This window comes from Pipra filicauda, unplaced genomic scaffold (genome assembly GCF_003945595.2).
Source record: "Pipra filicauda isolate LSUMZ 115617 unplaced genomic scaffold, ASM394559v2 scaffold26_size5592650_pilon, whole genome shotgun sequence".
NCBI lineage: Eukaryota > Metazoa > Chordata > Aves > Passeriformes > Pipridae > Pipra > Pipra filicauda.
This window is the reverse complement of record NW_024104387.1, coordinates 872,031-890,283: the sequence shown is the minus strand read 5'-3', so window position 1 is coordinate 890,283 and position 18,253 is coordinate 872,031. Positions and strand designations below refer to the sequence as shown.

General features: G+C 43.7%; 2 protein-coding genes across 2 annotated transcripts; both read right to left on the bottom strand.

Moving 5' to 3' along the window:
* Positions 1–1,543: 1,543 nt before the first annotated feature.
* SAAL1 (serum amyloid A like 1) lies at positions 1,544–10,961 on the bottom strand. Its single transcript, XM_027737266.2, has 12 exons — positions 10,784–10,961; positions 10,449–10,562; positions 9,612–9,695; positions 8,107–8,186; positions 7,659–7,718; positions 7,280–7,395; positions 5,996–6,179; positions 5,646–5,728; positions 5,313–5,501; positions 4,319–4,515; positions 3,735–3,827; positions 1,544–3,167 (listed from the first exon to the last, which is right to left on the bottom strand). Exons 1-12 carry the CDS (start codon positions 10,898–10,900, stop codon positions 3,075–3,077), a joined length of 1,410 nt encoding a protein of 469 aa, XP_027593067.1. The 5' UTR covers positions 10,901–10,961; the 3' UTR covers positions 1,544–3,074.
* A 201-nt stretch (positions 10,962–11,162) lies between these two features.
* Positions 11,163–17,354, bottom strand: LOC113996312 (serum amyloid A protein-like). The gene is made up of 3 exons (XM_039382474.1): positions 12,386–17,354; positions 11,935–12,073; positions 11,163–11,492 (listed from the first exon to the last, which is right to left on the bottom strand). Exons 1-3 carry the CDS (start codon positions 12,573–12,575, stop codon positions 11,351–11,353), a joined length of 471 nt encoding a protein of 156 aa, XP_039238408.1. The 5' UTR covers positions 12,576–17,354; the 3' UTR covers positions 11,163–11,350.
* Between the last annotated feature and the right edge of the window lie 899 nt (positions 17,355–18,253).

Sequence of the window (18,253 nt, the reverse complement as noted above, 5' to 3'; positions counted from 1 at the left end):
AGCAGCAACCATCCCCTTGCACTGCCAAGGGAGCATATGAAGCATTCTAACAATCATCGCTTTTTTCCACACATTCCAAATTTATTTGGTTTTATGGTGCTTTGTCCCACCAGGAAAAAGTTACTATGAGGGATAAAGATGCCAAATGTACATAAAAGGTGAGTCAAAAGAATCCTTTGAATGAAAATATTATATAGGTCTATTAAAACTAATTTAAATAAGGCCTTCCAATCTGCTTTCTGCCTCAGTTTTCCAGGTGTTCTCATGCCACAGGTCACATCCAGCTCTGTCCAAGAGGACTGAGTTCCTGCTACTTTAATTCAGTGCTTCAGATACCCACTTCAGTTCAGAGTTCTGCACAAAGCATTGACAAGTACTTCTCCTTTTTCCCCAAAGGAAGATGTTACGGAGTTAACCAGATCTTTGATCTGAAAGAAAGCTGCTCACCTGCTTGTAGATAAATATCCATCTGCTCTGAATCAACTGGCCCAGAGAGGTCTGGCTTGCCAGTCGGTGTCAAAGCACAGCTAGGAGAGGGAATCAAAAGAAGAACAAACCCAAAAACCAAACACCTCCCCAAGCCTCCTTGAACCCCCCGAAAAACTCCAACCCCACCAAAAACGCAGACACACGACGGTCACGAAGCACAGGCCAAGGGAGGTCCCTGCTGGCAGGATGATGAAATGCACATGCACCATTTCCAAACATGTCATCCACCTGCTCCCACAAATAGTTCCTTCTCCATCTGAACCCCAAAACTTGGCACAGTTACCTTGCATTCACCTTGGCATCAGCCTTTTGCTCCCAAGGGCAGTGCTGCCCCACTCATGCATCACCCACCGCACAAGTGCTGCCGCTTGGTGGGGCAGAGGGGGAATCCAGTCTCCGTGTTGCCATGTTTATCAAGGATAAAAATTCCCAGCGTACTCGAATTATCGTTCTGCTGGAGTAAGGCTGACCATTCCTACAGCTTCTTCTACTGCAGACGAGCAGGAAGGTGGGACCCACCTGGTTTCCCACATGATATCGGTCATTTTTTCTACTGCTCGAGGGGCATCAGATATCAATAATTATATTGCGGAAATTAGTGATACCACATTTAAGAATTCATCAGCAAACACTGGATCTCAGTGTATTGAAAAGGAACAAAATAAAACAACAGATCTTGTCTCAGCTTTTTTGTATATTACATTTACACAGCTGCTGCAAAATTTCAACGGCAATGAATTTCACAAGACGGAAACCAGAAATAATTCTTCACTATGCTGGACCATCATAAAGACACTTATGATACACCTGGGGATAAACTAAGCTCAAAAAAATGTTAACTACTGGATAAGACACATATTAACCTCCAGATATAAAAGTGACTATGCAAAGAAAGCAACAGAGATTTAAAATAAATATCCAGTGAAGGCCAACACAGACATTATGAAGAGGTTCAATTTTCCCCTTACAATTGACACATTTGAGAGTAATAGACATTTCCAGTGGCTCAGAAAACAAATATAATTGACACTAGAATGAAGGAAAGAGTACAGGGGAGGTTTTAAAAAAAGAAACTTTATTACAAATCTGTAGGTTTAAGAAAATATCCAAAAACTGTCAAAGTAGTATGAAAAATGCTGTCGTCCATTTCACAGCCACCAGTTTGCTCCAACAAACACAGCATACAAAAACTGATAGAAACCATGGCAATTCTTTTTGGTGACACAAGTCAGATATTTGTAATTTCAAATCCTCTGCTGACAGCTGAGATGCTGCTGGCAGACCAGGGGTCTGATTAAATTGCACTGGTTTTGAAAACTGGAAGTTGGGATGAACAGGTTATATACATATACACATACTGTATTGTACCATGTGTCCAGGTAACTCAGGGCAAACAAAACATGGCCCAGCACAATACCTAAAGTCTGTAAAAACCTGGAGAGACAGGGAATGTGTGTATATGGCATTAAGTTATTCTCTGTGCTCTGGTTCCCATTTTCTTTAACATCTCAAACCTAATAAAGACCAGTTGTTTTCCACTCTCATTTACGGAAACACTGAAGCTGATGTGCTGCTGTACTGTCTTTTCAGACTCAAAACATTTTAGCTGCACTGGAGGCAGGCACAGGCTCTAAAAATGCAATGCAGTTAAAACATCATGTAATTAAAAGTGGGATTTCTAGAAGATTGTAGACTGAATTTCCTGCAAGTAACCTAACACCTTAAGCTCCCCTAAAAAACATGGCATTTCTTGTGTCATTCAGAGATAATTTATACAATAAATGAATGAGGAAAGAACCAATATATGTTACATTCCTGTACTGAAGAACAGACTGCAGTAAAAAAGCAGAAAGTCTGCAAGTATGCCAGGGATTAAATCCAAAACTGCCCTAAAACTCTTAACTCTTAACTGACTGCAACGGCTGGAAGCTGCAGCACAGACCATTGGTAACAATATTCTCAAATCCTTTGAACTGCACAGGACTGAGACACAACAGCTCAGAGCTGCAGTGTAGAAGAGGCTTCAGTGGAAGCAGTGTGAAGATTTTAAAGGATGAAACACTTCTGTTACAATACCTGCTCAAGGTACTGATATGATCTAAAAAAAAAAAACCAAAAAACTCTGTATAACTTAACTCTGTTTTTATCAGGTCCTCAAAGGAGATTTTCTACTGAACAACCCTCCTTTTGCCAACAGCAACTTGAAAGAAACTAGGACCATGGTAAAAAACGACTAGGTGCATTTCATTCATTTTGCTGTTTCAACTTAAAGTTGAAAAGCACAGAATTGAGAGTTACTCAAAGAAAACTACTCTGCAGGAGAGCAATTAGAAATCAACAGTCTCTCATTACCAGAGCAAACAGGATGGAAGATGCAGGACTGAATTTACAGCACTTTTCTTCCCCATGCAGGCCAGATTAACCCTAGGTTGATCAGAGCTACCTGCAACATTTCTTAAAAGCCACTTGCTGATAAAGAGGTTGCCTCATTCTCCTGCATTTACTGAAAACTTGATTTATGAAACGCTGTAATGAAACAGTCAAAAATCTTCATTCCAAAGAAGGAAAATATTCCATGTACATTCTTAGGTGTGAACCTTCAGGCTTGGGAAACGTTTTTCTAGATTGTCAGCAAGTGTCTGGTCAGCCTCACGCAGGACTTCAAGGAAACTCTCCACCTGGAAATAAAAAACACACACAGGAAGAAAAAAACCCAATTTGCATGGAACACAGAATTCTTATATTGGTACAGCAGGTCTTTCCATTTCTGTACCTTCCCAGCAAGAGAGCAGCCAGCAGCAGCCACTGCAATGAATAATGGAAAATGCTCCACAGTAGCTACCTTCCTCCTACACCACACATTTCCAGTCAGTCTGAATCCTGAAACATTACCACCCTCCTCAAGCTCTTGCTTTCTTGTTTAAAAGTACACAAAGAAAAGCTCCCTATAAAAAATATTTGGAATAATTCTTCTACAAACATGTACAGGACACATTTTCAGCTAGCATAAATTTTCAGACATCCGTTCACATCAGCACAGTTTGACCCTTGCATCAGCTGATGGTCTTGGCGAAGCTTTGGCTAAAGGAAGGCAGAAGAGACAGAGGGGCAGGACTGTCTGGAATTGGAATGGTGTGGCACCTGTGCCTGAGCAATTCTGCCCTGCTTGTACATGATATTTGGAAAGGTCTTGCCACCCAAGCAGTATTTTTTCAGCTCTGCCACAGACCTTGTCATATACTCACCGATGCAAAATACAGTGGTAAGAGGTTCTGAAATGCACAGGAACACGTCTGTTCATTCAAATGTCCCTGGTGCAGTCCTTCTAATGTATTTTCCTGCAAAATAAAGTGAGAACAAGCATGTCATCAGCAGTTGTTGGAAGAACAAACTCAGAACTGTGCACAGTACGTGCTTCATTCTTAAAAATGGTAAAACAACCAGAACTTAAGCTCTCAAAGAAAGCCAGACATAGCTGACACAAAAAGGTGTGAAAGCTCACACATCACAAGTCTCTTAACCTGAATGCTTCCATAATAAAAAGTGTCCAGCTCAGAAGGAGAGTTTGATAGTATTTCCTTCTCTTAAAATAAATTGACTTTCATTCAAAACAAATGGCAACATACACCTAGAAAATTTATCATACAGAATCCTGGCCCTGAAAACCTGTGTCCCTGCCATCTCACACACTTGTTGCTACTTACCTTCTGACTGATTCTCTAACAAATTCCCAGTATGCAACTGCACTTGCACAGAAAAATGCCCACATTAACGTCTTTTTTCTTACCTAACCTGCAGAAATCCCTCTGAAAATTTTGTTTATTCTTACCTTGGTTAGTTCTTGAAGCATATTGGAAAGTAATTCACAGCAAATGTCCTTCAAAATTTTTAAATGGAAATCTTCCTCATTTATTTCAGTCCTTCCAGTCTCTTCTTGCTTGGACTCCTTGGAGTTATCAACAGCTCTCTTCCCACAGCCCTCCATGTATTGTAAGATACGAATCAAGCTCCCAATCAGAGGCATATCTTAATATAAAGTAACAAGAAAATTGAACTTTAACACTGAAAATTCTTCCCCATCCTTTCAAGGCATTAGAATTTTCAAACACACCACCAGATTTCACACAAAAGCTACAGGAATGTATATTCTGACAGTGCTGTGTTTTGTTACTCAAAGATCATTCTAAAGAAGCAAGGGGAAATGCAGTAGAAAACCCCAACCATTTTTCCTGCAAGCTAATCTGTATCTATAAAAACTATATGCCGGTGGTAAGGAGTACAAGAAGGAAAAGGTCTTTAATAGTAAACCAGTGAGGGTAGTATGTTCAATTTACATCCAGATCATCCTATCTGACAAGCCAAACACACAATGTCTTTCTGCTGCAAATGACCCTGACTCACATTCCCAAGATAGGCTTTTAATTCTAAAGACTTATCCATGAATTGAAAAGTAACAAGGGATAGATGGATTTAAGTAAGTGCAGAATATCCCCCTACTAAAAACAAAAGACAAACAAACAAACAAACAAACAAAAATTAGTTTTAAGTCCTCATATTTTAGCAAAGATGAATTCTGTAATTTTCATTAAGTTACCAAACAGAGAAGACTGAGCAGAATTTGTAGATTCTGGCACTGTAACTCTTCAGAGACATCCAGTAACTGAACTTTGGGCTAGGTGTGATTTTGAGTCACCAGTAAAGAGTCTAACTGTATTCAAGTATGTCAATGAATTGAACCACCTTTCACCCCACATAAAGTCAATTGTGAACATAACTTTAAATGAAGGAAAAAGGAAAAAAGAACAGAAAAAAGCACAACTTGCTTTTCCTCATCCTGGTGTATTCTTGCTCTGTCTGTGAAGCAAACATTGCAGACAGCACGGACAAAATAGAGGCCAATACAGTCTTCTGCTCCTGCACAATGATCGGTGGATCATCTGGCTGGCAAAGTTCCTGGCAAACAAGGTCATAAAGCAAACTCCAAGTCTCTTTTCCTCCATCAGGAGCCTGCACTTGAGAAAGAAAGAAAGAGAACCCACCAACCCAACAAATTTAATCTAGGTAGGTGAATTACAACTCTCCCCATTAAATATCCGACGATCCAGAAGTTCTGGCCACTCTGGGACCCATCACACATAGCAATTCAAGCGTCTTACCAATAGCCTGGATCCCCTCATCCACTGTAGTCAGGAGCTGCAGGATATGCATATAAACATCAAGTCCTTCTGGGTTATCTGATCTACACAGAACAAGCAAAAAGCAAAGACATGTTAAAGAGCCAATTACTGACTTTATATCCTGTGTGTTTTGGACACAGAGAAGCCTGTCAGCAGTCACTGCCATTCTCTTTGCTAACAAACTAGTTGACTCATTTCAAATTATAAGTACAGGAAAATGTATTCTAGTGATCCATCAAACTGTGCTGCTCCCACTAAAATCAAGATGTTCAGACACAAGGTTATAATGAACCTCCCCAGCCATGAAACTGAAAAGAAATCTCACATACCGGACTTGTTTGGCTGCTTCAAGTATACAAGGCACAATCTTAAAATCTGGAAGTTCTTCAGGGGAATCATCTACAGATGGTCCCACAGACTGGCAAGTGCCGTTTTTAATCCAGTTTAACATCAGCTCTTCATCGAGATCGAAGAGTTTGTCCACCACTTCACCCACTTTTACCAACAAGTCAACTGCACGAGAGAGAATGTAAAAATTTCAACAAGACTAAAAATGAAGGGCAAAAATCAGCTCACAAAACGTTAATATACACGTGAATTCAGAGTAAATTCAGTACTGAAATATATTAATTTTCTTCATGACCTACTATGGGTTGCTATGTTTAATTCCCTTATGTGGCACAAACCAAGTGAAGAGTTTGATAAATAGGAATTGTTGGAAAGCCCACTGACGTCTCCAACCTCGTCTTGCCATATGCGAAGCAAGAACTTTATTCTGCAAAGAGACTTCACATTCCTGAAAAGTCCTAACTTCTGCTTCTGAAGAAAAACTTTCCAAGATTTGTCCCTAGATATGCAGTTTGATGCCAGTCTTCCACCTGCCAATCTGCATTTTACTTAGGTAGATCTGTGATTTCAGTTGGATGAGCAGGATTTCGGAGCACTGTCATTAATAATAATAATAATAAAAAACCTGAAAAGGCTAAATTATTAGGACTCCTTGACAAATCATAACTGCTGTTACAAATGAGTTGGATATGAAACATAAATGCTATTCAAAGTATTTCCATTTTTAGGAGTTTGGTGTGGTTTTTAATAAATTAGTTCTAAGAGAGATTTGCACACTACTGACTGTATACCCAAAGCCTGTACAGTATTCAGCTGCCACTCAGAGCAACTGAATCACTCCTCCAGTCACCATTCCACAAGTATGGCAGTTTTAAAAACAGTAAACACATATATCTGATTTGAAAAAAAACTAATTAAATGAGGTCTTGTTTTAAGGTTCAAAAATTACACACGTATATCCCTGAACAAAGACCATGTCCTTTCCTTTCTTGTGGAAAATAACAATTTCTTCTGTTACACTTATTTTGATTCCCCGCAAAGCTTTCTTCTTCCTCTGTGCCTGCTTTTTTGATTGGTTTTATATATATTTATAAACCTGCAAGGGCAGGATGAGTTTGTTTTGGTGTCCTTTAAATTTATGAGGTTCCCTTTATTTTCAAGAAATTCTCCCAGCTGAAAATACTTGTCTTTGAAACTGCAAACTTCAGTTCTTATTTTTTCTTCTGCAAAACCCCACTAATTCCCAACTTGTTTTGGCAACTTACCATTTGTAGAGCTGGACATGATAAAGCAAACACAGTCATACACGGAAGGGTTTTCTCGGATTCTCTCAACCCAGACATTGGCCACCTCAGGCTGGGACAGGCAAGTTAACAACAGCCTAGACAAGAATTCCTCATTTAATAAATTAGAAGCCAATTCAGTTCATTTCAGCTGTACAAGTGTAAATCCAAAATAATGAGAATGATGTGACAGAAACAGGAATCTACCTCACAGGAACTGATTCCAGGACAATGCAGAAACAATAAAAGATGAGGGGATGAGAGGATAATAAAACAGTGAGCCCATCTGTCAGTTTTCTTTCCAGGCCTCAGAACACAGCAGAACCACACTAACAATGCATTAATTTCTGAGATGTCCTACCTGCTTGTTTCCAGAAGAGTTGGGGAGTCTGAATCACACAAACGCTGCAGTAGCACTTGGCTTTAAGGAGAAAATGCAAGGAAAAAAAGTTAACAAAATCTATCCTTGTTTAAAAAAACAGGTATAAAAAGATAATTTCATAGCCACAGCCATGTTCTGAGATTAAAACCAGCTTTTTCTAACTACTCATGCATTTTAAGTGTTTCAAGATTGCCAAACTTAAAAATCAAACATTCAAGAATTTCACTGGTGATTAAAAAAAGAAATAAAACAGTGGTGTGTATTCTTTTTTCCTTCACTGAACACTTCCCACACAAAAAAGGTCAGCCAAAACGATGTGAATGATGAGGCATGGCAGGCAAACTTAGATCCTTTTATAACATGTACTTCATGACTGTGAGTCCAGAAAAGCAGTACTCGTGCATGTATGAAGCACATATACACTTACCCAAGATTCTCATCTTTACTAATGGACATGCATATGTCCTGGAAACAGGCCATATTTCCTAATATTCCCACGCAGATTTCCTGAAAAGTCAAAACACAGTATAATGAGGCAACTGCAATGTAGTCCAGGATTTCACTTCCAGAGCAGTAAGACAAAAGTAAGAGAGGTTCAAAGAGGGTGGGAGCACCCATTGGATAACATGTTTCAGAAAGGGAAAAAGCTGCTGCATGACAGCAACTGCAGCTGAAGGGAGAAGTGAGAATATGGGAGAGAAACAGCCCTGCAGGCACCAAAGTCAGTGCAGAAGGAGGGGGAGGAGGTGCTCCAGGTGCCGGAGCTGAGGTTCCCCTGCAGCCCGTGGTGCAGATCATGGTGAGGCAGCTGTGCCCCTGCAGCCCATGGAGGTCTGTGGGGAATGCAGAGATCCACCTGCAGCCTGTGGAGGACCCCACATTGGAGCAGGTGGGTGCCTGAAGGAAGGCTGTGAGCCCATAGGAAGCCTGTGCTGGAGCAGGATCCTGACAGGACCTGTGGACCCATGGAGAGAAGAGCCCATGCGGAGCAGGTTTGCTGGCAGGACTTGTGACCCTGTGGGGGACCCACACTGGAGCACTCTGGGAAGAACTGTAACTGTGGGAATGACTGACGCTGGAGAAGTTCATGGAGAACTGTCCCCTATGGGAGGGACCCCATGCTGGAGCAGGGGAAGAAAATGAGGAGTCTTCCCCCTAAAGAGGAAGGAGCAGCAGACACAACGTGTGATGAACTGACCACAACTCCCATTCCCTATTTCCCTGTGCTACTCAAGGGAAGAGGGAGAGAATCAGGAACAAAGTCAAGCCTTGGGAGAAGAGAGGGGTAGGGGAAAGGTGTTTTTGAAATTTGATTTTATTTCTCATTATCCTGCTCTGATTTGATTGGTAATAAATTAAACTATTTCCTCAAATTGAGTCTGTTTTGCCTGTGAGAGTAACTGGTGAGTGATCTCTCCCGTTCTTATCACAACCCATGAGCCTTTTGTTATATTTTCTCTTCCCTGTCCAGTTAAGGAGGGGGAGTGACAGAGCAGCTTTAGTGGGCACCTGATGTCCAGCCAGGGTCATCCTGCCACACTTTTGCAGGTCTGACTAAACAAGTCCATGACCATTTCTGTTTAGTAATCACAAAACAAGTAATGAGAAAAAAGGCCAGGCTACTGGTTTTTATAACAGGTCTTGTAACTAGGATTGATTAACTCAGTCCCTCATCAGTTTACATGGGTGAGGATATGTGAGCAGACTTGTTTCAGCTTCAACATCGCTGAAATACTTATTGATTACATTACTGATACCACATTAAAAACACTGCAAAAAAGCATTCTAAAATTTGATTTTGCATTTTCTCGTGCTTCCCCTAATACATTCAAACATGCAGTGGAAGGAGAAGGAAGATAAGAGTAAATGCATGTACAGAACTATCTACTATTGTTATTAACACACGACAGCTTTTTGACAGCCCATACTTACAGTAAGGCGAGGGCATTTTGATTTGGCAAAAACTCCCATGAATATATCGGGGGCGTTGAACTCCTGAAGGAATAAAGCAACATCCTGTGGAGAAAGTGAATGGAGAAGTAAACGGACTTCTACAATTTTCAAGAGCAAAATCAAACCCTTTCTCACGGCACAAGGACTGGATCAAAGAGATGACAAACTCGCTACAAAAATTTTGTTATTTGCTAACAGTGAATACCAATAATCCTTGCTTTTCAATGAGACAAGATCAGGAACTCAAGCCCTTCTGGTGATTCAGGATGCCAATGAGACCAAAAGTCACATTGGTAAGGAAAGGTTCTTTTGTTCCTTATCCCAACAGAGGGTCAGAGACACTAAGTAAGAATCCAGTAAACACCACGTTTTACTGGATTGCCAGGGGTTGCCATTAGCACCTGATCAGACTATACAAAAGAAATTTCCTTCTCATTTTACCACATTAAAACACAAGATGAGTTCTCTATTTGGGAGTAAAGGATACATATTCCATGTTTATTTAAAAAATCTCAACAAGCCAGCAAATAAAATAATTTTATATATTTATATATATATATAAAAAACTTGAGAATTTCTTCCAGCATTTGAGAATGTTGAGAAAAATACCAAAAAGCTGTGCTACGTTGCCACTGCAAGTCTGTAGTCAAACTTTGAAAGGCTGTTTATCTATCAGAGAAAACCATGCTTTACCAGTAGGGCGCACTACAATTGCTAGAGGGAAATAAGCCTATTTCGAGAGCTGACCGAGCTCGGATGACTCCGTGCCTTCCGCCACGTCCAGGAGGATTCTGCGGGGCAGAATATCGCTCCTACCTCGTCCATCGACATGTCCCACACCTTGCAGATGTCATTCTCCATCTCCTCGTCCAGCTCCGTCCGGGCTCCCTCGGGGCTGGCGGCAGGATCCGGCTCCGCGGGGGCGATGACCTGGGACACGTCGGGGTGTGAGGGTGAGGGGAACACGACCCGGGTTAACGCCCCGCACCGCTCGGAAGCCGCTGTGTCCCCGGGTGTCCCCGGGTGTCCCCCGGGTGTGTCTCCGGGTGTGACTCCGGGTTTCCCCCCGGCCCCCGGAACGATCGCGCCGCACCCGCCCGGCGCTGACCGACACCGGCCCGCCGGCCCCCTCCCTCCCGGCGCCGCCGCACCTCGATGAGGCGGGTGAGGACGCTGAAGAGCCAGTGCTTGCTGTACACCGTGTTCCCCACCGCGTCCCCCTCCTCCTCCTCCGCATCGCTGCACGGCGGAGACGGGTTGCGGTCCATGGCGGCCCCACAGCCGCGCGGGCACGGCGAGGCGGCGGCGCGGCCGGAGCGGCACCCGCGGCCCCACAGCGCCCCCTGGGCACCGGCGGCCGTGCCAAGGCCGTGCCGGGATGGCGCCGGGATCGCACCGGCACCGTTCCGGGATCCGCCTGCCCCTACCCCTTGGCAGCCCCCGTGATGCCCCGACACCGCCCCGCTGCCCCCGCCCCAGCGCCGTCCCCCAGTCCCGCGGCCCAGGAGGATGGATGCTCGCAGACGAGGGTACAGTTTTCAGAAGGATTTCTTTATTCGGCTGTACAAAAGCTAAGAAAGACTTTTTAGTCACCAGCGCGCTTGTAGCAAATGTGGGTAGAACCCTTCCCAAATCTTCGTTCGCGAAGCCTAGCCATGATGATGATGATGATGATGTACAAAGGCAAAGGGAGGTGTTAGAGCAGCAGGGGGACAGCCCTAGTACTTGCTGGGCAGCCCCTTGGGGCGGTAGCGGTTCGGGTCCCCGCCGCTCCGCCCCCACCTGTTCGCCTCCTGGTCCGCCCGGGTGTCCTCGGCGCCTCTGCCGCTCACGCTGCTCTGCCATCCCTCCCGGGCGTTACTGCGGGGAACGAGGAAAGTCACCTGAACCGACCGCATGAGCTCAGCCTCGTGTGGATCTCCTCACTCACGTAAAGCAAGCACACTTTTCCTCAGTGCTTCTCAAGGTGAGATGCAAGCACATACTGATCCTTGTCTGAGAGCCCGCATGGAACCCATAACTGTTACGTCGGGAAACGAACCAGCAAGGGAAGAGAGTTTTTTATGACCAGAAATGCAGAGGAAGGAGTCTGCCTTCTCAGGAGGACAAGAAGAAAGGCCTCACACTCATGTGGGAGGAGAGCCACCATTCCTATAGAGACAGGTTGTCCAGACAGGAACTGCATCCCTTCCCCTCTGCTGTCCTTCTAGGTGAAAAGCTGAGTATGAGTCAAAAAGGACTTCAACTGGAATGCCTGGATCTCTAGTAACTCTCTGTTAACAAGCCAAGCACAGTCTCTTACCTGATCACTCTTGCTGCCCAGGCACCACCAGGTCCTCTCCGGGCAGCGTCGTAATTCCCACGAGCATGGAAGTATTTGTCGGCACCTTTATAATTTGCCTCACGCATGTCCCGGTATGCTCTGTACATATCCCATGCTCCTGAAGAAAGCGGAGAAACAGAAATGATGTTGACTTGAAAAAGTCACACCATAAATAGTTCAGTACCATTTCAGCCAGGAGCTGAAAGGCCAAAGGAGCTGAAAGGCCGAAGGAGCAGTAACACAGAGAGGCACATCTCCATATCAGTCTTTGCACAGGGCTTTGCTCACAGAAAGCCCTGTGGGGGCTGATCAAGGCCCTCTGCCAGCAGCAGAAACCAGCTGTGGATCTCCCAGCTCCAGGGGCTGCATCCATTGGTAACCCTTGGGGAGTGGGTTCCTAAGAGGAGGGTCTATGGTAAGAGCAGCTTACCTCCCGCTGCATCCCGGACAAAGTGTCCAGCTCTGCGCAGTCCAAATCTGTCAGCACTTACACACAGAACAACGGAGAGCAACATGAGGCAGACACAGAGCCTCATGGTTACTTGCCCAAGTGTGAGACAGAGCTGTGAGACAGAAATGAACAGTTCTGAAACACCTTTGAGAGACTGCTGGCATAGCATCCACGACACCCACAGCTGTGCCAGGGCAGCTGCCCAGGGCCCCCTTCTACCCCTATGAGGAGTGGTATCCTCTGTGAGACCACAAGCTCAGCTAAGGACTCCACAACAGAGGCAGATGCACATGAGAAACTTGCATTCTAGCATTCTGTGCTGCTCTTGTCAGAGAAGCCCCACATGCTAAAGCATTAGTCCTGTTCCCAAATACCAGCTCCAAACATTGCATATAGCTCACAAATTCAGAATGTCACTCACCACTGCAGAAAGGCAAAGCCAAAGGAAGTGGAGATGGTCTCGTGTGCTCTCAGACTCAAAGAGGGTATTTATAAGCAATTCAAATCCTTCAAAAGAGGAAACTGTAAAGGATACACCCATGGCTAGGAATTCCCCACTACTCCCCCACTTTAAACACAGAATCATTATTGGAAACCTGCCCTTGTCCTTACTGAAAGTTCATAGCTCCTCTTACACAATTTTTTAGACAGTTTGTGGTGCTTCTTCAGCTGTCCATGGGACTATTTGCTCCTCATAACAAGCAGACTGAGAAACTGCCTTGAAGACTGAAGTGTTCTGTGTGCTTGAAATGTTGCACTTGACTTAAAGGTGACATTTTTTTTGACCCTTGTGCTGGACAGAGCTTGGAAGGGAAGGTGCCTGGTTGTCTGCATGAAGCACAAGGTCAGGTCTGTGTCTGTGCACAAGCAACAGTCAGCTGCGCTACCAGAAGGGCTGCAGGAACTGCTAAGTGAAATTCTCATGCATGCTGGGATGACCACATGAATCCCAGAGTTGATGGAATGGAAAATGAGAAGTGTTGCTCTTAACTCCATTGCCAAGCAAACCACATACACCTGCGTCCCTGCTGATAATGCTCTAAGATAGCACAGACACACACACCATAAAGAGGCTCTGAATGGTTCATCCTGCCTTGGATTGCTTTTGCAGATCCTTCCCAAGGGACTTCCAGCCGTCCTGCTGCAATGCCAGCTCATTGGGGCTTAGGTGGGCTTAAACTAAGCAGATTTTTTGATGCAGCAGTAAACATTTTACTTAAGGGGAAGTTCAGATCCATACAGCAACAACTCTGCTAGATTTTAAAATTCATATATTAACTGTCAGGCCCTAGTGACATGGTTCAGAGTTTGAGTACCCACTGTGCTCTCCCTGCTCAGGAGCCTGCTTGCTTCCCTTGGTTAACTAGCAGAAAGCTCCAGGTTTGAGTGCAGTTGCACTGTAGAGAGAGGGTGCAGAAAGTCTCCCTTTTGTGTGGTCTCACACATGATTTAACAGGTCTAAGAGAGCATTTTACCTTCTCCTCAGAAGAGTTACAGGTAGTTGCCCTGTTCACAATTCTGTCACTTTAAACAATTTGCTGCTGGAGCTGCAGAGCAGAAGCATGAGGTGAAAGAGGTGTAATACAGCTAATAAAGTACCGTCAGGCAACTTTCCTTGGGCATCATTGGACTTCAGCCTGGAGTTCAGCTTAAGAGGATACATTTTGCACAGGCCGGCCTGGGGTAGAACAGATACTCTATAGTACTCTGTATCTCTGAATGGAACAATGGGCAATGAGAATCTAAAGTTCAGCCCAATGGACAAGTGAACCTTGCAAAAAGCAGGGAGCAGACACATAATTTTTGTCCCCTGCCATCCATGAGCCCAGTGCTTCCCTCTGTAACAACAGCTCAGTTACTGCAGGAACTATGTTTTGCTGCAACCTCTGTTCACATCCTAGTCTCAACTTATGTTGCAACCTATGCTCTTACAGTACAGAGTTGCTCAAATTTCTTCTCTACTGGCTGCAAGTGGCCCTGTCACCTTTTCAGTTTTAAAAAAAAAAACAACTGGAAAATTACTTGGGTAAGGTGGGGTACAGGCATGTGCCATTTTGCCCTGGGACCTAGAACAGAGCATTGCCTTCAAAACTGACTGACGGTATTTTTTCCTACAAGAGCTCAGGCGTTTTGGACTATAGAGGATATATCTGAATCTTATGCCATGTTTCACATTCTCTCCAAGCAAACATTTTCTGCAAAGAGCAAAACATAAGAATAATTCCCAGATGGTAGGTGCTGGAGGGGATCTTTAGAAGATCTGGCAGTGTATCCCCTGGACTCCTCTCCAACAAGGACAGCAGTAGTGACAACAATGTGTGAACTCCCTATGGTAACCAAGATAAAGCTCTAGCTTTGTGCTCCAGCAGGGAATAGCCTGAGCTCTGCTTTCCCGTATCCTCTTGGCCTGCACTCCAGATCACAACCCCTAGCTCACAGAAGCAAGCTGCAGCCAAAACTGCTGCTTGCGCAACAGAAACAGACAAAGCTGCCTCTGAGCATGGAGAAGGGGCTGAACGAGGTATTTCTTTCTGACCCAGCAAGAAAACTCTGGCTGTGTGTGCACACTGGGGAAACAACATACTGAAGGGTGCCCGGAGACTGTTTCCTGAGTTTGTACATTCTGATGTAATTAAGATAAAAAGCAACCCCATACTGGTTGCCCTTTAATTCTAAATATATATAAATGCAATCTACCTTCCACAAACATTCCACAATTTTGCAATCTGAGAAAGTCAGATTGAGAAATCAGATAAGGTGAATTCCCAGCTCAGGCACAATCATAGATGCAGTTATTCTGGGAAGGAACAGTACATTATTTTAGTTTACATGTGCAATGATGCACCTCAGGAGTTTTGCCATGCTCCTGTATAGAATATTTACTAGCATTGACCTCAGGTTTATAGACGTGTAGAACAACTGCAAACTTGGCTCCTTTCAAGGAACAGATTGAAAATGCAGATATTTATCTGAAATAAAATTTATTTCCCCAGAGGTTTTGATGATGATTTTAATAGTGAAATAATGTTTGAGGAGGGTATGATGCTTTTTTCTTTCAAAAAAAGAAAACAAACGCCACCACCACAGTTTCTATTTAAAGCTGCTCCAGGCAAAGCCCCCTTTATTCACCTCTGCTTTTTAAGGCCTTCTTCCACCATCAGTGACCCACAAAGCCAAGGATGAGCTGCAGCTCATCTGCTCCAGTGCAGACTGGCTCAAGCCATCAGTGGTGTGTGCTCAGCTGTCTGACAGCTGGTTTAGGGGCCACAGCTTCAGCATGAGAGCCTTGCTCTGTGCAGCTGCAACTTCTGAACAGAAGACCATTTTATTTCACAGTCCCTTCACCTTACCCCTCTGAGATGAAAACAAACTCATCCAGAATAGGAAACAGTGATTTTCCAACACTTCTTTGGAGAGTAAACTCTTACTCTTTATTGACAGCTGAGTTAGTTGAAATCATCAACACAAGCTCACTTTACACATGAAATTTGAACAAACGCTTCCCATTATGTTACCTATATGACCACTCTGACACAAAAAAAGGCTCTGACCAGAAAGTATTGATTTATTGTAAAAAAACCAGAAAAACCCAACCCATACTCAAAGTTAACCAAGTGTATAAAACCTCCACAGAAGTAAGCAAGAGACTGATGTGTACACAAAATACAAGGAGCAAATAGAACCATTACATATGGAGATAAGCCAGGTACATTCTCAGAAAGCCAGAAATTCCTCCAAGGAAGGCAACAGGAGCACTCAGCTACAGCTGTATGAACTGTGTTAAGTAAACAGGACAGACACTGAGACAGCAGCACCTCACCTGGCAGGGAGGAGAACAGTCACCAACAGCATCTGGCAGGTGCCTGGCTTCCATTCCAAGTCTTACTGTAAGAGCATGGGGTGTTTCTGATGGCACAGATCCTTCTATTTCCAGTGTCAGAGTCTAAACTCCAAAAGATTTAAAGGTTTCTTTCTGAGAAATAGTTCTGAATTGGCTTTTCCACAAGCAACACTATTAATGGATGAAAACCTGACACTAATTGGCTCCCTGTAACTTTGTCTAGTGAAGTAACCTACCCTCCACACTCAAGTCTTTATTGACATCAAGATGAAATAATCAGACTGCATCTCTCAAAAAGCTGAAAGCTGTATTACTAACTCCTATTTTGATGAAAAGCATTATAAAGATGCTTTATAAAGAAATACTTGCATAACAATATTATCAATTTTAATAAAATTTAGTTCTAATGAATGTATTAACTTTTTCCTTAAATGACATTTGTGAAAATCAAATACTGACCAGATGCTGTTTGCCCTCTGCTAAAAATGTGAGTCTGGCAGTGATGAGAGTCAAAACTAGAAGCCTAAAAAGAAACTTATTCAAAGATGCATTAAATGCAGAGTGCTGGTACAAGGCATAGTTCTGTAAATGAGATATAAAATCCAAGTAATTTTATTAATCTTCATATTCTACCAGGTATGTAAAAAGACTTCCTTCTTGACAGCATCCATCTAAAAATACTCATCTAAACCTTCAGCTTTTAAAAATATTAAAAGAAGACACGCGGTCCCTCTCACTTTCCAAAATGTCAGAATTAATTGTTGAATCACCAAAGTTGACCTGGACTTCAGTAAAACCTTTTGACACAGTTTCCCACAGTGTTCTCCTGGAAAAATTGGCTGCTCACGGTTTGGACAGGTGCACTGTTCATTGGACAAAAAAATGGCTGGATGGTTGGGCCCAGAGAGTGGCAGGAAATGGAGTTAAATCCAGCTGGTGGCCAGTCCCAAGTGGTGTTCCCCAGGGCTCAGTACTGGAGTCAGTCCTATTTAATGTCTTTATCAATGACCTGGACAAGGGGATCAAGGGTACCCTCAGTCAGTTTGCAGATGACAACAAGTTGGGTGGGAGTGTTGATCAGCTGGAGGGCAGGAAGGCTCTGCAGAGGGATCTGGACAGGCTGGATCGATGGGTTGAGGCCAACTGGATGAGGTTCAACAAGGCCAAGTGCTGGGTCCTGCCCTTGGGTCACAACAACCCCACACAGCACTACAGGCTGCGTACAGAGCAGCCAGAAAGCTGCCTGGCAGCAACGGACCTGGGGATGCCGGTTGACACCCAGCTGAACATGAGCCAGCAGTGTGCCCAGGTGGCCAAAAAGGCCAATGGCATCGATGCCTTAAAATACATATTATATAGATTTTAGTATAGCTTTTTAGCACTTTTGGTATGGTTTGCTAGTGCCTTTGGCCTGTTAGTACCTTTGTACAAGAATTCTAAAAATGTTGTTTAATATTTCTTGCCAAGAATTCCAATGGACAAAGATTGTAGCAAGGGAAAGAACATTTTATCTGTAGAAAATGTACTCAGAAAACAGATGTAACAAGCACATTGCTTGATATAAACGAGTCAAAGCTGTTCAGAAGCCTTGAAACTATTCCAGATGGCATGCTACTGTGCCAAAGACCAAGGAACAAGATGAGGAAGAGAAACACAAGATGAAGATAAAGGGTCATCATCAGGAATGGTGTCTAAGGTAGGACAAGGGAGATCTGATGGGATGGACAGTTTTGGGAAGTGGGAGAAACAGATGTTGTAATGTTAGACATAATAGTATAAAACTATAGCACCTCTCTAACTCGGTGTGCGTACTATGGAAACGATTCCTACACACCCAGGATGCTGTAAATGAAGACTGGCTTTGCTTTCTAATACTCAAAAAGGAGTGGCAGAGGGTTCTTTCCAGCCATTTAAGGCATCAGCATCCTGGATCGTATCAGGAATAGTGTGGCCAGCAGGACCAGGGCACTGATCGTCCCCCTGTACTCGGCCCTGGTGAGGCCACA